The sequence below is a fragment of the Anabrus simplex genome, chromosome 2 (genome assembly GCF_040414725.1).
Source record: "Anabrus simplex isolate iqAnaSimp1 chromosome 2, ASM4041472v1, whole genome shotgun sequence".
Lineage (NCBI taxonomy): Eukaryota > Metazoa > Arthropoda > Insecta > Orthoptera > Tettigoniidae > Anabrus > Anabrus simplex.
In genome coordinates this window covers 332,519,996-332,538,757 of record NC_090266.1, presented here as the reverse complement: position 1 = coordinate 332,538,757, position 18,762 = coordinate 332,519,996, and the positions used below count along the sequence as shown (strand labels likewise).

The 18,762-nt window shown below is 39.5% G+C and overlaps 1 protein-coding gene across 10 annotated transcripts in view; it reads right to left on the bottom strand.

The window, feature by feature from the left end:
* The window catches only part of LOC136864113 (uncharacterized), a 929,406-nt gene that overhangs the window by 437,926 nt on the left and 472,718 nt on the right, over nt 1–18,762 (bottom strand). Inside the window, exon 11 of one of the 10 annotated variants that reach the window (XM_067140698.2) lies at nt 13,861–14,072. The exons of the other annotated variants lie outside the window; for them this stretch is intronic. Coding sequence (XP_066996799.2) covers nt 13,876–14,072 — 197 coding nt within the window. The 3' untranslated portion in view covers nt 13,861–13,875. Of the gene's footprint in view, nt 1–13,860; nt 14,073–18,762 lie in introns of those variants that run through there. 10 annotated transcript variants of the gene reach the window in all.

The following is an 18,762-nucleotide window of genomic DNA, read 5'->3' as shown; positions in this document are numbered from 1 at the left end:
TTCTTTCTTACAGAATACCAGTGATCGCAACTGCAAGCTCACTGCATTGCCCTTGCTGCACCTCGATTCAATTTCATTTAGTACATTACCATTTTGAGATCATCATCATTAATAATTATCATAATTTTCCAACTCCAGTTTTCTTGGATGTGGTGTACAAGCATTCATAATCTCTTCCTGTCTGCATACATCTTTTCCAGGACATCTTTCCACTTGAGACCTCTCTCCTCCACATCTGATTTCACTGTCTATCCAGCCTTATGTTGGCCTTCCCCTTCGTCTTTTTCCTTCCTCTTTACTTCATTCCTGATTTTGTCTTTTAGAGTAGTTTTATTTAGTTTTATCCATTTTAAAAAAAAAAAAAATTGCTTTATGTCACACTGACCCAGATTGGTCTTATAAGGTGGCGATGGGATAGAAATGCCTATGAGTGAGAAGGGAAACTGCCGTGGCCTTAATTAAGCTGGTGTGAAAATGGGAAACCATGGAAAACCATCTTCAGGGCTGACGACAGTGGGGTTCTAACCCACTATCTCTCAGATGCAAGCTCACAACTGCGCACCCCTAACTGCACGGCCAACTTCCCAGTATTCATATTTCTAATGAATCTCATTTCTGTTGCCTGAATTCTGCCATAGTCATTGTTTAGTAAAATATATGTCTCTAAACCATATGTGAGAATCGGTACGAAGTAAGCATTTTACAGGGTTGTTTTGGCTTTTTGTGGTATTTTGCAGTAACAGCATAGATTTCTGACCTGATTGTAAAAGATTGATGCTTTCAGTGCCCTGCTGAGTATTTTCTGTGCAACAGTGTTGTCTTTGGAGATTGTGCTTCCAAATTACTTGAAGTGAGAAATCGATTCTAATTTTGCTCTTTCCAAAAAGATGTTTGATTCTGTTCCTTTCCTGTTGATGGTCATTACTACAGTATTTGTTTTACTTATCCTTATCTCAAATTTATTGAACATATTGTTCCACTCAGTTTTTTCTGTGCTTCAGCTCCTGTTTCTCACCATACCAACACATCATCAGCCAATACCAGGGCATTTGGTTTGCAGTCCATTTTCTTGATAGACTTTATGATCTTGTCCATTACTATTAAGAACAAAAGTGGTGATAGGGTACTTCTTTGTTGGACACCTCTCTTTGTCTCAAACCATTTTGATTGTCCATTGCCTGTCAGAACAAAGCTGTACCAATTCTGGTATAGCATCTTTTCTTTGTCAGTCAGGTACTTTTGGACCTTGATGTCTTTCAGATATTTCCAGATCTTGTTCCAAGGGTCAATGTCTAAAAATGTAATCACAAGAGTCTTTCCATGTTCCCAGTACTTTTCTGTAAGTATTCTTACAGCAAAAATGAGATCCATAGTACTTTGACCCTGCTTGAATCTGTTTTGTTCTTCCTCAAGCAAAGGATACACTATCTTCCCAAGTCTCATTTTGTCCAGTCTTCTGAGACTTTGTTTTCTTCCCAGATCACTGAGAGCTCTATGTATACCCAAGCCTCGTATTCCAGCTGCCTTTATCATATCACCGGTGAGATCATTGAAGCCTGAGGACATTCCGTTTCACATGTTCTTTAGTGCTGTTTTGACTTTAAGCTACGTTGATGGGGGTTAGTTTTTGTCGAATACATTTGGGAGAATACACATCCTAAATACTAAAAATGGTCCACATGTTCCAGTTCTGCACATCTGACCTGACATTAAATTCTTTTAAGTTTCTTAGCTACTGTCATAAATCTAGTCTTGGAAATGTTGGATTTTCATAACATACTCAATGCACCTCTTTTCAAGCTCCAAACTATTACATTGCAGGCTACCAGCCTAGTCTGCCATTAAGGCCATGGCATTGCATAGGCCAATGTGCCTACTGCATTTCCATCCAACTGAAGCACTCACTGACAGGCTGAGTGGCTCAGACAGTTGAGGCGCTAGCCTCCTGCCCCCAACTTCGTAGGCTTGATCCTGGCTCAGCTCGATGGTATATGAAAGTGCTGAAATTCATCAGCCTCGTGTCAGTAGATTTCATGGCATGTAAAAGAACTCCTGCAGGACTAAATTCCGGCACCTGTGTCTCTCTAAAATCCGAAAAAATAGTGGGACGCCAAGCGAATAACATTAGGATATTATACCCTTCAATAAATGATCCATGTAAATTATGAACAACACGAGGGAAAGATTCTGCAGCCTTGTCTAAACCCTGTAACTACCTTGAGCCATGAACACATTCTACCAAAAATTCTCACACAGCTCAATTATCCACATAAATGCTTCTGATTGCCTGTAAACATTCTCCTACATCCATACTTCATCAGCATGATTTAAAATCATTTCTCTTGATACTCTGCCATATGTCTTCTCTAGATCTACAAAACGTAACTGTCTACTTCAGTTGCAGCGTTTTCCAATTATTTGGTGCCTAGTGAAAATCTTATCCTGACAGCCCATGTGTGGTCTGAAACGACACTGGCTTTCACAGAATGTCCTATCCACCAAGGATCAGACTCTGCTTTTCAAAATGTCAGTTAACGTCTAGATGGTATAGTGATTAATGAAATACCTCAATAGTTGTTGCAATCCTTCCTGTCTCCTTGTTATAGATAGGTGTACATTTTCACCTAACTGAATCTCTCCCTGCCACTTAATACCTTTTAGCAGACGATCCATGTAAACTAGGAACGTAGCTTTATTGGACAAAATCATCCCATGACGTTTCTTGTCCAAATGTAAACGAGCAGATCCAACAATCCCACTGTGCCCTTGAAATGAGTGCCTGGTAATGTTTTAATTATAATGTACCGGGCAGAGAATGCCTTCTCACTCTCCAGGCAGTCTGGTTATGTATCATGAGACAACTCATTCTAAATATGTCTTATGAGGTAGAAAGTCCATAACATTGCAGAGGATAAGATCTTCTTAGCAGGGTTTTTTAACAGCAAGCAAGACCATAGATGTTAATTGTCTTAATTCTTGACGTCATCCAAAAGATCGGTGGGTTTCAGTATGAACTTTTAAAGCACTTCCACAACATTAAGGACAAACTTAACAGCTATTAATGCAATTTAGACAAGCATTATAAAGGAAACGTTTTAGTGGGTGTGCGTTTTTAGTGTAACCTTAGTGCAATTAAGTTTAATGGATCTTATAATATGAGGAATTTTGGTTTATGATGTCAAATTCGCTGATGAAGATAATGGCCATTTCTCTAAACATGTAGGAATAATAATTGTGCAAAATAATGAGTTTATAATAAAATTGACAGGGCGGACCTAACAACTACCCGTGGCATTTTTCCATGAGCTTAGTCAATACGGACCAAGTAAGGACTAATAATGGTCAAATTTGTTAACTTTAAACCTGGCACTCAGCAGGAAAGGTAAGGAATTATCAAGTCAGAGATTCAAATTCTTGCAAGTAAACTTACTGAAATCTCGACGGACATAACAATAAAACACACTATAGCATCACTACAACAAATAACTGTGAGCATGCTGTAGAGAAAACAAAGTTACTGAGAAATGACCACATTTCATAAATCACATCTCCATGCAAGTAAAGTAGAAATTACCATGGAATTGTTTCACTATCTAAATGCAAAGTAAAATATAGAGTAAGGATTATTAATTTTTCAAAGTTTCTCATGCTGTGTACTCTTGTAATTTAATGCAGTCTGCATCTACCATATATGAAGGGAGTCCAGTATATAATGCAACACATTTCCCCCCCCCCCCCCAAAAAGCAGGTTGGTTTTATTGAGGATTCAAACACACAATGTTATTCCCCAATCCTTTTGCTATAATACCCCGTTTTCAACACAATCTCCATTCAATGCTACGGCCTTACATCACCGTAATGTGAAGGCCTGTATGACTGCATTGTACCACTCGACTGGTCGATGTTGGAGCCAACGTCATGCTGCATCGATAATTTCCGTATCAACTTATGTAGTGTTTCCCGCGGCGTGCATCGTTCATTGGGCCAAACAGATGGAAGTCAGAAGGCGTGAGATCTGGACTGTAGAGTGGATGAGGAAGAACAGTCCAAATGAGACAAGTTTGCACAACCTTGATGTGATGATGAAATACACCTCGCCCAATGACTCACTGTACTTTTGTCCACTGCCAGGTCTCAGTAGACATTCTGTAAGCACCTAAGAATACCTGTGATGTCCTAGTTTTCTGCCAAAATAAACCCAATAACTGCTCTTTGTTTGGTACACACCTCTGTTACAGATACCATTTTGAAGGCTAGTTAAAGTGCCGCTACCTATTGTAAATTAATGATACATACGACAAAATGGGAGTATTCAAAGATGTCCTAAACAAAATTCCAATTTTTAAAAACCGAAATTGGCCGAGAAATAAAATGTGTTGCATTATAATATATTGCACATCCTACATGCTACAGTTCATAAGGCATAACATACACAGGAATGGAAATTTATGATGTACCCATTGAAGTAATCACAAAATTAAAGGAGAACTTGTTTTGTTTCATCAGCAATTGTTCTACACAATACAGTACCATAATAATTAATCAGAAAAGGGTTTCTTTCCTTCATAATTTTCACAATGGTTGGCAACTGTGTGCTACATATTGCTTATTCTTGGATCCCACACTCTCTATGCCTTCCCTTCACTGTTATTCATTCATGATTAATCTCTGCGACTGTTGTGTTAGATTAAAAGTATATTTATTCTGACAAATGTCGCTTTGATCAATTCTGAGGTTTCCTGATGCCAATTAGTAATACCTACAGACATGTGCACCTTTTTAGAATAATGTATGGATTTCGTGGTGTGTTCCTCATTTAGTATGAACACCTCTATATATATGAATGTAAACGTATGTTTTAACATGTTGATGCCTTCTTTGGTTCATGCAGTCCACTGAAGGCCCTTTGGGATGTCCATTTCCCTCTGTAAATGTTTGCAGCATTGTTTATCACACCAAGAAATGGAAAGGAACAACAGGTATCAAAACAAGTCACAAGAGATAGATACAAGGAACATAATTTTACTTGTTTTACTTGTACTTATGTTTGTTCCCCTTTCCTGAACTTATTCGGCTTTCTTCTTATCCTATACTTACCGCATCAACATTGAAATCTATCAAGTGAAATCTATCTAACAAGTGTTGATACCCACCTTCTTAACGAAGCTGGGAAGCCGAAACAAGCCTGTTGGGAGCTGAGAAGAGATGAGTGTAGAAGAATTGGGATTGATGAGGAGAGAGCCTATATATTTAACGACAGCAGTGTATGAAGATATGGAGATTATCCTTGTCTTTTTGTGTTATGTTTGGCCTTGTCTCCTCTTTCTGCTGCTCCCTCTTCACATAATGACCAGCTTTTATGTTTGTTCCATTTTATGTTTACATTCTTGATCCCCCTGTCTATCTATTTATGATTTGTTTATCAATCAGCTGATGATATGGCGATTGCTAAACGTGGTTTCCATAGCTTTTCTAGATGAAAGTTATGAATTTATGCTAAAACTGAAGCCTAGGATTGTTTTTATATTGTTAATATATGATTGTTTAATTCAAGTTTTGAAAAAAGTTGGTGTTTGGATTTGTTCTCTAGCGATTTTTTTGAAACTGTGAATTGAAGTTGCTTTTCCCTTCAAAAATGAGGTTATGGGAAAAATAAATAAAAAAAGCTTTCTCCACACAAAAGAGCATTGACTGAACGTTTAATAAACGAAGGCAGATATTCCCAAAAATATACTGTTATTTTTTGCTATTTGCTTTACGTCGCACCGACACAGATATGTCTTACGGCGACGATGGGATAGGAAAGGCCTAGGAATTGGAAGGAAGCGGCCGTGGCCTTAAGTAAGGTACAGCCCCGGCATTTGCCTGATGTGAAAATGGGAAACCATGGAAAACCATCTTCAGGGCTGCCGACAGTGGGGCTCGAACCCACAATCTCCCGATTACTGGATACTGGCCGCACTTAAGCGACTGCAGCTATCGAGCTCAGTAATATACTGTTAGGAAACAGAATCTTTCACAAGCATCGGTTAACAGAATCAGCTCTGCACTGAAATCTGGCAAGACCCTTGCAGTCAAACATAAGTGGATTTGTGGTGAAAAATTCATACTGAGCCCATGTTTGCAACAAAAATTGTTTCAAACGACTAACCCGAACTGAAGAAACACCACCAAGGATCTGAGTATTCAACTAAGGAACTATGGAGTTGAAATATCTTCATCAATTGTCAGAAGGAGTCTTTGTGCTGCAAGACTTCCTGCAAGAATGCCAAGAAATAAGGCTAAAATAACTCCCATTCAAACCTGCCAACTTAAAATAAGGTGATTTTGATATGAAAATCAGGAAATACAATTGGTCAGTACTGCTTATTCTACATGTCTTGTGCAATACAGAACTACTATGGTATATATTACACTGACTGACAGAGCAAATGCAACACCAAGAAGGAGTGGTCAGAACTTTATGCCAATTGCAGGGTAGACTGACGTCACTGAGGTATGCTCAGGATGTGAAATGCGCTGCTGTGCTGCGCACGTAGCGAACGATAAATGGGACACGGCGTTGGCGAATGGCCCACTTCGTACCGTGATTTCTCAGCCGACAGTCATTTTAGAACGTGTTGTCGTGTGCCACAGGACACGTGTATAGCTAAGAATGCCAGGCCGCCGTCAACGGAGGCATTTCCAGCAGACAGACGACTTTACGAGGGGTATGGTGATCGGGCTGAGAAGGGCAGGTTGGTCGCTTCGTCAAATCGCAGCCGATACCCATAGGGATGTGTCCACGGTGCAGCGCCTGTGGCGAAGATGGTTGGCGCAGGGACATGTGGCACGTGCGAGGGGTCCAGGCGCAGCCCGAGTGACGTAAGCACGCGAGGATCGGCGCATCCGCCGCCAAGCGGTGGCAGCCCCGCACGCCACGTCAACCGCCATTCTTCAGCATGTGCAAGACACCCTGGCTGTTCCAATATCGACCAGAACAATTTCCCGTCGATTGGTTGAAGGAGGCCTGCACTCCCGGCGTCCGCTCAGAAGACTACCATTGACTCCACAGCATAGACGTGCACGCCTGGCATGGTGCCGGGCTAGAGTGACTTGGATGAGGGAATGGCGGAACGTCGTGTTGTTCTCCGATGAGTCACGCTTCTGTTCTGTCAGAGATAGTCACCGCAGACGAGTGTGGCGTCGGCGTGGAGAAAGGTCAAATCCGGCAGTAACTGTGGAGCGCCCTACCGCTAGACAACGCGGCATCATGGTTTGGGGCGCTATTGCGTATGATTCCACGTCACCTCTAGTGCGTATTCAAGGCAAGTTAAATGCCCACCGCTACGTGCAGCATGTGCTGCGGCCGGTGGCACTCCCGTACCTTCAGGGGCTGCCCAATGCTCTGTTTCAGCAGGATAATGCCCGCCCACACACTGCTCGCATCTCCCAACAGGCTCTATGAGGTGTACAGATGCTTCCGTGGCCAGCGTACTCTCCGGATCTCTCACCAATCGAACACGTGTGGGATCTCATTGGACGCCGTTTGCAAACTCTGCCCCAGCCTCGTCCGGACGACCAACTGTGGCAAATGGTTGACAGAGAATGGAGAACCATCCCTCAGGACACCATCCGCACTCTTACTGACTCTGTACCTCGACGTGTTTCTGCGTGCATCGCCGCTCGCGGTGGTCCTACATCCTACTGAGTCGATGCCGTGCGCATTGTGTAACCTGCATATCGGTTTGAAATAAACATAAATTATTCTTCCGTGCCGACTCTGTTTTTCCCCCAACTTTCATCCCTTTCGAACCACCCCTCCTTGGTGTTGCATTTGCTCTGTCAGTCAGTGTATAATACCCATTGTCTCAAAACCCGACTGTTGCTATACGAGGCTACACGGATAAAAATTGAAAACCTTGATTCCCTCACACGAAGTATGTGAGTGAGATGATCGGTCTCTGATAAGCCTTCTGAAAATAGTATGAACTCATGCTCCACGTGTGGATCAGTCATCCTCTTAGATCCCATTACTTAGCAAATGTATAGATTAATATACTGCATCATGTGCTTGAGCAATTATGCTAAGCACAATGCTATTTTTATCAAGTAATAAATTAAAATTTGCCTGAATTGTCTCCAAATGGTTCCTAAAATCTCTAGAAAAGTCATTAGTCACTATCTTTGAAATTCTGCCACTAAATTACTAAAAAAAACTCCAAATCCAGTGACAGAATTAACTAATGTGAACGAACACGAACATAGCATGCAAGAACGAGATAATGACAATCGATATATGCGCCGCGATATACAGGTTTCAATAAACACCCCACATTCGCACGCATTTCTCGTATTAATAAACGTCGATATTTCATTTGAAAGCAGCCAATGAGCGCAAGATTTCCGGCCACTGGCATACAAAGCTGAAATGGCAGGATTTGAAAACAAGTGTTTTAAGTTCACCAAAAAATAAGCTAATATCGGGAGAGGAGTCTCCCGCTTAAATTGGGAAAGTTGGCAGCTATGCTCCTACCATGGCTAAGAAACAGCTGGAAAGGGCTAAAACAACGCATAATGAGCTTAAGGACTGTATGAAAAAGGTAAGAAAAATTATGTATCTCATGATTTACTATTTACTAACAAGTAACTTAACCGTCATAGGTTAAGTGGGAGTTTTAGAAAATTAAGTACAGAAATACATCTATTTAAAAAAATTGTTTTTAATTTTTTTCTTACATTTTCAAAGCTTTCTCTTGAAAAAAGTCATTCTAATTTGTGATGAATATCTTGCAGGTAATCTTTTCTGACAAGCCCATACTTACTTTGCTCAAGGAAAGCAACCAGCGTGTGAGAAGGACCCCTGATTAAGCATTTTCTCCAAACTGTATCATTTACAAATCCAACTTCAGTCATGGTACAGAGTTGCATGTCCACTTATGGACATGGAAGATTATACATTGTTGAAGGCATGATGGAGCAGAATCAGTACAAAAAGATGCTTCAAATCTGCCTGCTGCCTCAGATCAGACTTTGGTTCCCTGATGAAGAATGTATTTTTATGCATGATGGAGCACCACGCTGTAAGGCCAAGTCTGTTAAGAAATTCTTAGAGGAAAACAACATGAAGACATTGCCTTGGGCAGGTAATAGCTCAGACTGCAACCCAACTGAAGATCTATGGTGAATAGGAAAGTCAAGATTGAAGATAAGAACAATAACAACCGAATTGGCCTCATCGAAGACATCATAGCCATATGGAATCGTGATGAAGAAATCTAGAAAATGTGCAAGGACCTTGTAACAAGCACGTCAACAAGGATCCAAATGGTTATAAGTAACAAGAGAATGCATATAAAGTACTAATAAAGACACTATCTATTGAGAAATTGTAATAATTATTTATAATTTTATGTCAAAAGTGAATTATTGTCAAATTTATCCTTTATTCTATTCATTTGCGCATGTCTGTATGTCTTCAAAGGATAAGACTCCCAGGAAGCATTGTGCGATTGCAGCCTTATCTCAGAACACTTCCATGACATGAAGAGAGTTAGCTACTAAATTTGGTCGATGTAGACACTCCAAAATAGAATTAATCAGTGGCACAAACAGACTGGCACAATTTTACCAAAGAAAAAGGGAAACTGTGGCAGGGAAAGAAAACAAATTCAACTGATGAAAGAAACCCCAAGCTGACTGCTGTGGACTTGGCTTGCATAAGGGATGAGAATCTGCAAGGTTTTAACATTTGTCGTAGACTTCTGGCAGATGAAAGGGAAGCCTGCAAACCTGTAAAGGAAAGCCGGCCAAATGGAGACTGACAATTACGCCCTCTTTAAACTATGTCAGGTGCTGATAACGCTGTCTCACATGAGTATGTGGCATGTCTGAGTCCTTGACAGTGATCATTCAAAATCTGACGCTGTTCACGTGCCTTATACACCCTACCGGGCCTGGTAAGAACACTAAACACAAACAACACAAATGAACATTGTTGGCTGTTCTATTTCTCATGGAGAACCGATGGTGTGTACGTGTTTGAAGTTATATTGACATCTGACCATTTCTGGGTGCATCAGTTATTTTGTCAGGCAGTGTATAAAGAAGAACAGGCCAACAAGAAAGTCACTTAATCCAGGACAGGAAAATGTTCTAAAAAAATCATTCCTCCAATGCATATCAATCACTGCTTGATTAAGAATTTCATGAAAACAATGGATCATGATGGCAGTGCATTTCTCTTTGTGGCGAGGTGGGGGTGGGAAATCCCAAGAATAAAAAAGAAGGAAGGAATACTTATTGGCCCTCAATCGGAGAAGTGTGAAAGATACAGATACAGTATTTGAAAGCAAATATGTTCGCAGACAACTGCAGGACAATGAACAGATATGTTCCTCATGCAAAGTACAGCTGGAAATCAACTGCACATACATTTTAGATATGTACATGTAATTTCAGCTAGTATCTATAATTTATTGCACCATCTCCAGTCTGAAATAACAGTTTAAAAAATTACCAGCTTCAGAGCGAGTAGATCAGCGCATCACGGAGGCCATGTGTCAGCTGCAAAGTAACAGCTATCAGTCAATTTGAACTTGAGGGTAGTGTGAATGTGTTGGGAAATTTGCTGTTAATTTGAAATACTTGACAGGGTGAAATTGTCAATTTGATGCACCTTGGCTCTTTTAAAGAATTCTGACTGTGAACATTTTGCTGCACAGGCTAGAGTACAATAATTGTTTACCAGTAATTTTGTTTATCTACAATAACACATCATGTTGAGATGGAAAACAAAGGTACACCAGACTTAAAGAGTTTCTTTATTCTGTAAAGGTAATGAAACTGACCAAGAGAGAGATCTGTGATTGTCACAGCGCAAGAAAGAATGATTTCACGAAGGGCAAAAGACTCCTGTTGATCATAATAATCGTCTATCTTTAGACAGAAGTAGGCATAATTCACAGGGAAATGCAGTACAGTTTGCTGAGTGAAAAAGCTGTCTCTTACCTGGTCCAAACTGATGCAATTCTCAGAAAGAAAGCCCCTCCTCCCCTATAGGGGTAGTGAAACTGCCTCTTCCACAGAGGCCCAAAGTTCAAATACTAGACAGGTCAGGGGTTCTTATTTGGATCTGAAGGGTGATTTGAGGTCCACTCAGTCTACATGAAAGCAACTGGGGAGTTATTTGATGGTGAGGTAACAGCTACATCCTAGAAAGCCACAAATAAATTAAAAAAAAAAAAAAAATAATCGTGCCGACAATAGGTCTTCAGGCCGAGCAGAAGTCGCTTGATAGGCTAAGGTCAATCAGGGCTGTAGCTCCATGGAATATTTTGGTTCTTTCCTTACTTCATCGGGAGCCTCCGTGGCTTAAGCGGCAGTGCACCGGCCTCTCGCCACTGGGTTCCGTGGTTCAAATCCCGGTCACTCCATGTGAGATTGTGCTGGACGAAGCAGAGGCAGGACAGGTTTTTCTCCAGAAACTGTGGTTTTCCCGGTCATACTTCATTCCAGCACCACTCTCCAATATAATTTCTTTTGATCTGTCATTCATTAATCATTGCCCCAGAGGAGTGCAACAGGCTTCGGCAGCCGGCTCGATTCCTATTCTCGCTGCTAGATGGGGCTTCATTCATTCCATTCCTGATCCGGTTGAATGACTGGAAACACACTGTGGATTTTCGCTTACTTCATAATTCCACAAAATCACTGTACTGCTGATGCATATAAAATACGTATATTATGTCCCAACTTAGTATAAAATAAAGTCCTCCGTCCTGTCTGTCAGTCTGTGACGGCCAATCTCAAGAACCACTGGATGAAGTGCAAACAGGACAACAAGTAGTTCTCAAGACGCTAGGAGTAACACCAAACAATTACGCAGCAGAAAGGAAAATACACCAACGAGCCATTATGGAACGTTCGAGAACATTTAAAATCCAATATCACATCAAAAAGTGTTTCATCAACAAGTTTGTTCATGAACAATTTCATCCCATTGATAATATAAATTAATACAATACATTTTATAAATGTTACTCCAGCAACGAGAACAAGTCTATCGACCATAATGACAATTATCAACTGCAGAAAATATTCAATATTGTTATGAAGTTTTAATGACAATTATACAAGTTAAGCAACAGGAATCAACACAACTAGCCAGATTTCAAAAGTTTTTTATTTTATTCTTATTTTTAAACAATTTTAAAAGATGTTCACCGGATGAGTTTCGGGGATAAAATGTTTGGATTGAAGAAGATTTTAGACAAAAAGTGTTAACTTAAGACATAATTTTATTGTTGTGTGACTTTTAAAATGTTATAAGATTGTCAATTAGTTTTATAGGAGTAATCTTGAACCAAAAGAATTGTTTTATGATCTTAGATTAATGATCTTAGATGATCTTAGATCTTAGATTAATGATAGTTTGGCTGATGATGCTCACGAAAAGGAACGAAACATGTACCATGTAAACATCATAATAAACATGTAAGTTTGTAATATATTTTTATTGTATTGAAAAGGTGGCAATTGACAAAACTAAAGGAATTGTATCACAAGTAGAGCTTCAATACGGACAAGGAAAATGAAGTTTATAACCTGCGATGAGGTCAAAGAGTACGGGCTACATGCACATGGTAGCCGATTACCTTATTCCGATAATTTGTAGCCTAAGGTCCCGGCATACTTTGCACTGTACTTTGCACCTTCATTCATACATCGATTAAAAGTTAATAATTAAATTCCTATAGGGCCTACCATAATAATATTGCAGTTCAAGCCCCCGACGTAGTTTTGACAGAAATTATTGTAGACAACCTCTTATTTTTTGGCATTTAAGGACACTAATATTCTCCGTCCCGCATAGTAGGGAAAATAACAGTAATCCACCAGCGGTAATATTCATATAACCACATTTCAGTTTAGAATTTGAGTGCAGATACGGTATATTCAGATAGTACAGTATCTTACCTGCTATATTCGTGTGTATCATTGTGTATCTATTAGAGCATAGTACTAATAACATTGAGTTACAAAATGAAATTTTTTTTCAAGGCTTTTAGTTTTGATGAGTGATTGTAATGTAGTTTTGCCTCCTGTTTGTGAATCTGAAATCAAATTTTATGAATCACGTAAGGATTTTACAGAAGGATTTCAAATTAAGTATTCAGGTACTTAATCTATAATATCACTTACAGTGAAGTTTGGGAATTAAACACCAGTAAAAGTAACTATAACTTAAAATAAAAAGAATCCACAAAAGAATTTATTATTTACCTTGTTTGTGAACATATAAAATTAAATTCTACAAATGGCAAGTCCAGGATACAATTTTCTTGACTTAAATTCTCTTCCTTTTGCTGCGGAAGTGTGATCTTCGTGATCGTCTGACGTGTTGCAACTCCAGATTGTCCCTCTTCATAGACCAGCAATAGTCAGCTAACATCACAGCATTCCACCTGCCCTGATAACGTGTTTTTATCTCTTTCATGTCCTGGTGGAACCGCTCCCCACGTTCTTCACTAAAATCTCCTGTTTTCTGGGAAAAAGTCGAGGTGACTATGAAGGAAATGTAGCCTGATACTCATATTACAACCTAAATTTTTCATACCCATCAACATATCTTCTACGATTTTCTTGTAATCCAGGTGCTTCCTGTTCCCCCCAAAACCGTTTATCACATTCTTGAAACCTATCCAAGCCAATTTTTCCTCAAAGGTCATCAACGCCTCAAATTGTTCATCTGTTGTAAGGCTCCGTATCTGTGGTCCCACAAAGATTCCTTCTTTTAGTTTCGCATCAGACAGGAAGGAGAATTTCTGACAGATGTACTTAAAACAGTCACCATCTTTATTCAATCCCTTTACGAACTGTTTCATGATCCCTAGTTTAATGTGGAGAGGTGGCAGAATGATTTTTTTCTCGTTTCACCAAACATAATCTTATTATATTTTTGTCTCTTGGATCCATTGTTGTTCTAGATTGCCATTCCTTTCTAACCCAGTGTGCATCACGTCTACAGCTGTCCCACAGGTGGAGGAAACATGGATACTTTGTGTAACCTGACTGTTGTCCAAGAAGCATTCCTGTAACATTTAGATCACCACATACAATCCATTAGTGCTCTGAATACTTAATTGCTGTTAATAACATAGCAAGGGTTTCATAGTTTTCCTTCAAGACATAAGAATACGGTACAGGTATCGAACCATACTTACTGGTGATGTGTAAGAGTACAGCTTTGATATCGTTTACGGTTCCATCGATAAATAATCTCCATTCATTCTTGTTGTATATAATTCCGTATTTTGATACTACTCTCTCAATGTTCTTACAGTAAACAAGAGGACCCTCTCCAGTGAGGTACTCATGAAATTCTTCTTCTCCTGTTCGGTACCAGGAAAGTGTTGTACCGGGAACTAGCAGTCTTTTTTCCTTTAAACGAGAACCCAGCATTTGTGACAACTCCTTTGAGAGACCCAGATCTGTTACCAAGTCGTTTAGTTCACATTGAGTAAACAACTCTGGTTGTAGCTCTTCTGAGGTTATCAAGATTTTATCGCTGTCACTAGAACCGGACGATGATGAAAACGATGATGACTGCAGGGTTGCTGGTGGGTTACGCACAGGAATGTCAGGTCCCTGTGGTACAGGTCTGACTGCTGATTTCAGGTTTGGATATGCAATGTTTTTAATACTTTTCTTGTTATGGCCTTCAACTTTTACCATACAAAAATAACAATCATCCGTGTGATTTGTTTGCTCTCTCCACACCATCGGAATTCCAAAAGGTAACGACTTCTGGTTCCCCCGAGTCCATTTTCTTAATCCTGTAACACACATGAAACGCTGTGCGGCGCAAACCTTTTATCTTGGTCGCCTAACTTGACACCGAAATATGCCAGGTAAGCTTTCTTTACATATGAGGTTATGTTCTCTCTTCTCGATTTCAAAGTCAATGAGCCGCAAATGAAACAAAAGAAGTTGGGATTGTTTACACACTGTCGTCTTGAGGAACTCACCATTTGTAGACTGATTTGCACTTGTAATATGTATTAAATAGCTATTTAGAGCATGTTTCCAAACAAAACTAAACCAGTTGCAGTGTTCCTCTGTAAACATAGACATCAGACTATCGATTTTACCGCAATTGATCGTTTTCGATTACTCTAATGTACATATTTTATCCATCAGTGCACACTGTTACGCACGAATTTAAAAAAAAAAGGAAAATTTGTAATTACATAAAAATTGTAGGTGTTAGAGGAAATTTGATACCATATTTGTACACAGCTCTAAAAAGTGATCTAAATACACCCATTTTCAAGTAAAGCCCGAAAATGATGTTACCCAGTGTAATAATCTGTCTAAGCATTTAGCTTTGTTGGTAATCTTTGAGTACAGTAGTTTGTGCAAATTTCAAACTTGCAATTTCAATTTCTGTTTGTGCTTAGTAGCGACATACAGTACCAGTATTGTAATTAAGATATGTCTGAACGTAGTTTAAAATTATTGCAGTGTACTGTACAGTAGTATACGAGTAATAAACATTGGCGTGCTTATTTAATTATTGTAAAATGTTGTAAAATTATTGTAAAATTTTTGTGTAATATAGTAGAGGTATCTGTAGAAACCCTCTTACTAAAATTCTGCTGTTGTAATTAGGAGAGGCTTAACTGCAGTATAGAATTATATAATTTTTGTGTATTCCATATGGTATTCAGTAATTAACAGTAGTTTTTATCTGTTAGGGTCTTGTAGGATAAAAACAGAATACGTCTAAGTACTATTATAGCGTAGATTAATTACCTATTTGTCGTGGGATCTTTGAGTACTATCCTAGACAATATTTCTTATCATACATTTTTTTTTTTGCACAAAGCAAGTTATTTTACTTTTCCTTTTCTTTTCATTTTGTCCATAAAGAATGGTTCAAGAGTGCAAGTGTAGGAATTGTAGGTGTGGTGAGGCATTGAGGGGTATGAGGGAGGAGTCGGAGAGGTTAAGGGAGATAATTAGGATTCTCATAGAAGACAGGAATGAAGGTAGGCCTCCCTCAAACAATGAACAGGTTACAGCAGGTGTAAACGATGGATGGGAAGGAAAGGGGGGAACTGTAGAAGACAGGTGGTCTAATGTTCTAAGGGGAAGGAGATGCAGGCTAAGAGCTCTATTCAGGATCAGAATTCAGAACAGGTGTCTGTGAGAAATCGGTACGAGCCACTCCAGGTAGACCAACAGAGGGAAGATGAGGAATAGGGAACCGTTGCTGAGATGTGTGGGAGGAGGAGGAAGGGAAAAGGTAGGAAAGGGAAATGTAGAGTAGAGGATAGGAAAAGACAGGTAGAACAGGGTCATGGGAGGGAGAAAAGAGAGAAGGAAGTAGCTTCTGCAGCTATCAGGAAAGATAGGGCTGACCAGGAGGGGAGGGGATCGAAGGAGGTGGGTAGGTTTGAGGCACTGGTCATGGGGGATTCCATCGTTAGACATGTGGGGAAAGTGTGTGGAGAAAAGGGAACCAGGGTAGAGTGTTATCCAGGAATTAGGTCGAGGCAGATGCTGAGAAAAGTAGAAGAGAAGGAGGAGGGGAAGGAGATGGTGGTAGTGTTTCACGTTGGTACCAACAACATAAGGCAAGCTAATATAAGTACCAACATAATTGCAGATGTGCGGGATCTGGTAAATGCAGCATGGGTGAAGTTTAAGAAAGCATGACCAACAAATGGCAAATAAGCTAATATGGGAAGGACAGCTGAGATTGTTTTCAGTGGAATACTGTGTAGGAGGGATACTGACTGGAGGGTGATTGGGGATTTAAATGAGACTATGTAGTGGGTGTGTGGGAAACTGGGAGTGAAATTTCTAGACTGTAATGGGTGGGTAGGAGATAGGAATCTGCGCTCAGATGGACTTCACTTAAACCGCCGTGGTAAGTATAAGTTGGGAAATTTGTTTGGAAGCGTAATAGGGAGGTACATTCAGGGAAATGGGGTTGTCTAAGGTACAGAGATCTGGAAGTCAAGTAGGGATGACATAAAAATGTTAGTGTAGAACTGTAGAAGTATTGTAAAGAAAGGAATAGAATTAAGTAATTTAATAGATATGTATTTTACCAGATATTGTAAAAGGAGTTGAATCATGGCTGAGAAATGATATAATGGATGCAGAAATTTTATCACGGAACTGGAGTGTGTATCGTAGAGATAGGATAGGAATGGTGGGAGGGGGAGTATTCATTCTGGTGAAAGAAGAATTTGTAAGCTACGAAAAAGTTAAAGATGAGAAACATGAAATTCTAGGTGTAAGGCACATTTCTAAGGATAATAGGCAACTTGATGTCTTTGGTGTGTACAGACCAGGAAAGGGTAGCGCTGACACGGATTCAGAATTATTTGATAAGATAATCAGCTATGTGGGAAACGACATGGAAAGGAATGTGATTGTAGCGAGAGATCTGAATTTACCAAATGTCAATTGGGAAGGAAATGCGAATGACAGAAAGCATGACCAACAAATGGCAAATAAGCTAATATGGGAAGGACAGCTGATTCAGAAAGTGACGGAACCAACTAGAGGGAAAAAATATCCTGGACGTGGTGCTGATAAAACCAGATGAGCTCTATAGAGGAACCGAAGTAATAGATGGTATTAGTGATCATGAAGCTGTTTTTGTCGTAGTTAAAAATAAATGTGATAGAAAGGAAGGTTTTAAAAGTAGGACTATTAGGCAGTACCCTATGGCTGATAAAGCAGGCATGAGGCAGTTTTTAAAAAGTAATTATGATCGGTGGAAAACGGTAAATAAGAATGTAAACAGACTCTGGGATGGGTTTGAAACAATTGTTGAGGAATGTGAAAATTGATTTGTACCTTTAAAGGTGGTAAGGAATGATAAAGACCCACCTTATTATAACAGAGAAATAAAGACTCTAAGGAGGAGGTGGAGATTAGAAAGAAAGAGAGTTAGAAATGGCTTTGGAAGTAAGGAGAAATTGAAGGAACTTACTAGGATATTGAATCTAGCAAAGAAGGCACCTAAGGATAACATGATGGCAAGCGTAATTGGCAGCCATACAAATTTTAGTGGAAAATGGAAGGGTATGTATAGGTGCTTTAAGGCAGAAACAGGTTCCAAGAAGGACATTCTAGGAATAATTAATGAACAAGGAGAGTGTGTATGAGAGGATCTTCAAAAGGCAGAAGTATTCAGTCAGCAGTATGTAAAGATTGTTGGTTACAAGGGAAATGTCTAGATAGAGGAGGTGACTAATGCTAAAGAAGTATTCAAATTTACATATGATAACAATGATATTTACAATAAGATACAAAAGTTGAAAACTAGAAAAGCAGCTGGAATTGATAAGATTTCTGGGGATTACTAAAGACAATGGGTTGGGATATAGTACCATATCTGTAAAGACAATGGGTTGGGATATAGTACCATATCTGAAGAACTTATTTGGTTATTGTTTGGTTGAAGGAGCTATACCAAATGAATGGAGAGTTGTTATAGTAGCCCCTGTGTATAAAGGAAGGGGTGATAGACATAAAGCTGAAAATTACAGGCCAGTATGTTTGACATGCGTTGCATGTAAGCTTTGGGAAGATATTCTTTCTGATTACATTAGACATGTTTGCGAAATTAATAACTGGTTCGATGGAAGGCAATTCGGTTTTAGGAAAGGTTATTCCACTGAAGCTCAACTTGTAGGATTCCAGCAAGATATAGCAGATATTTTGGATTCTGGAGATCAAATGGACTTCACGATTGACCTG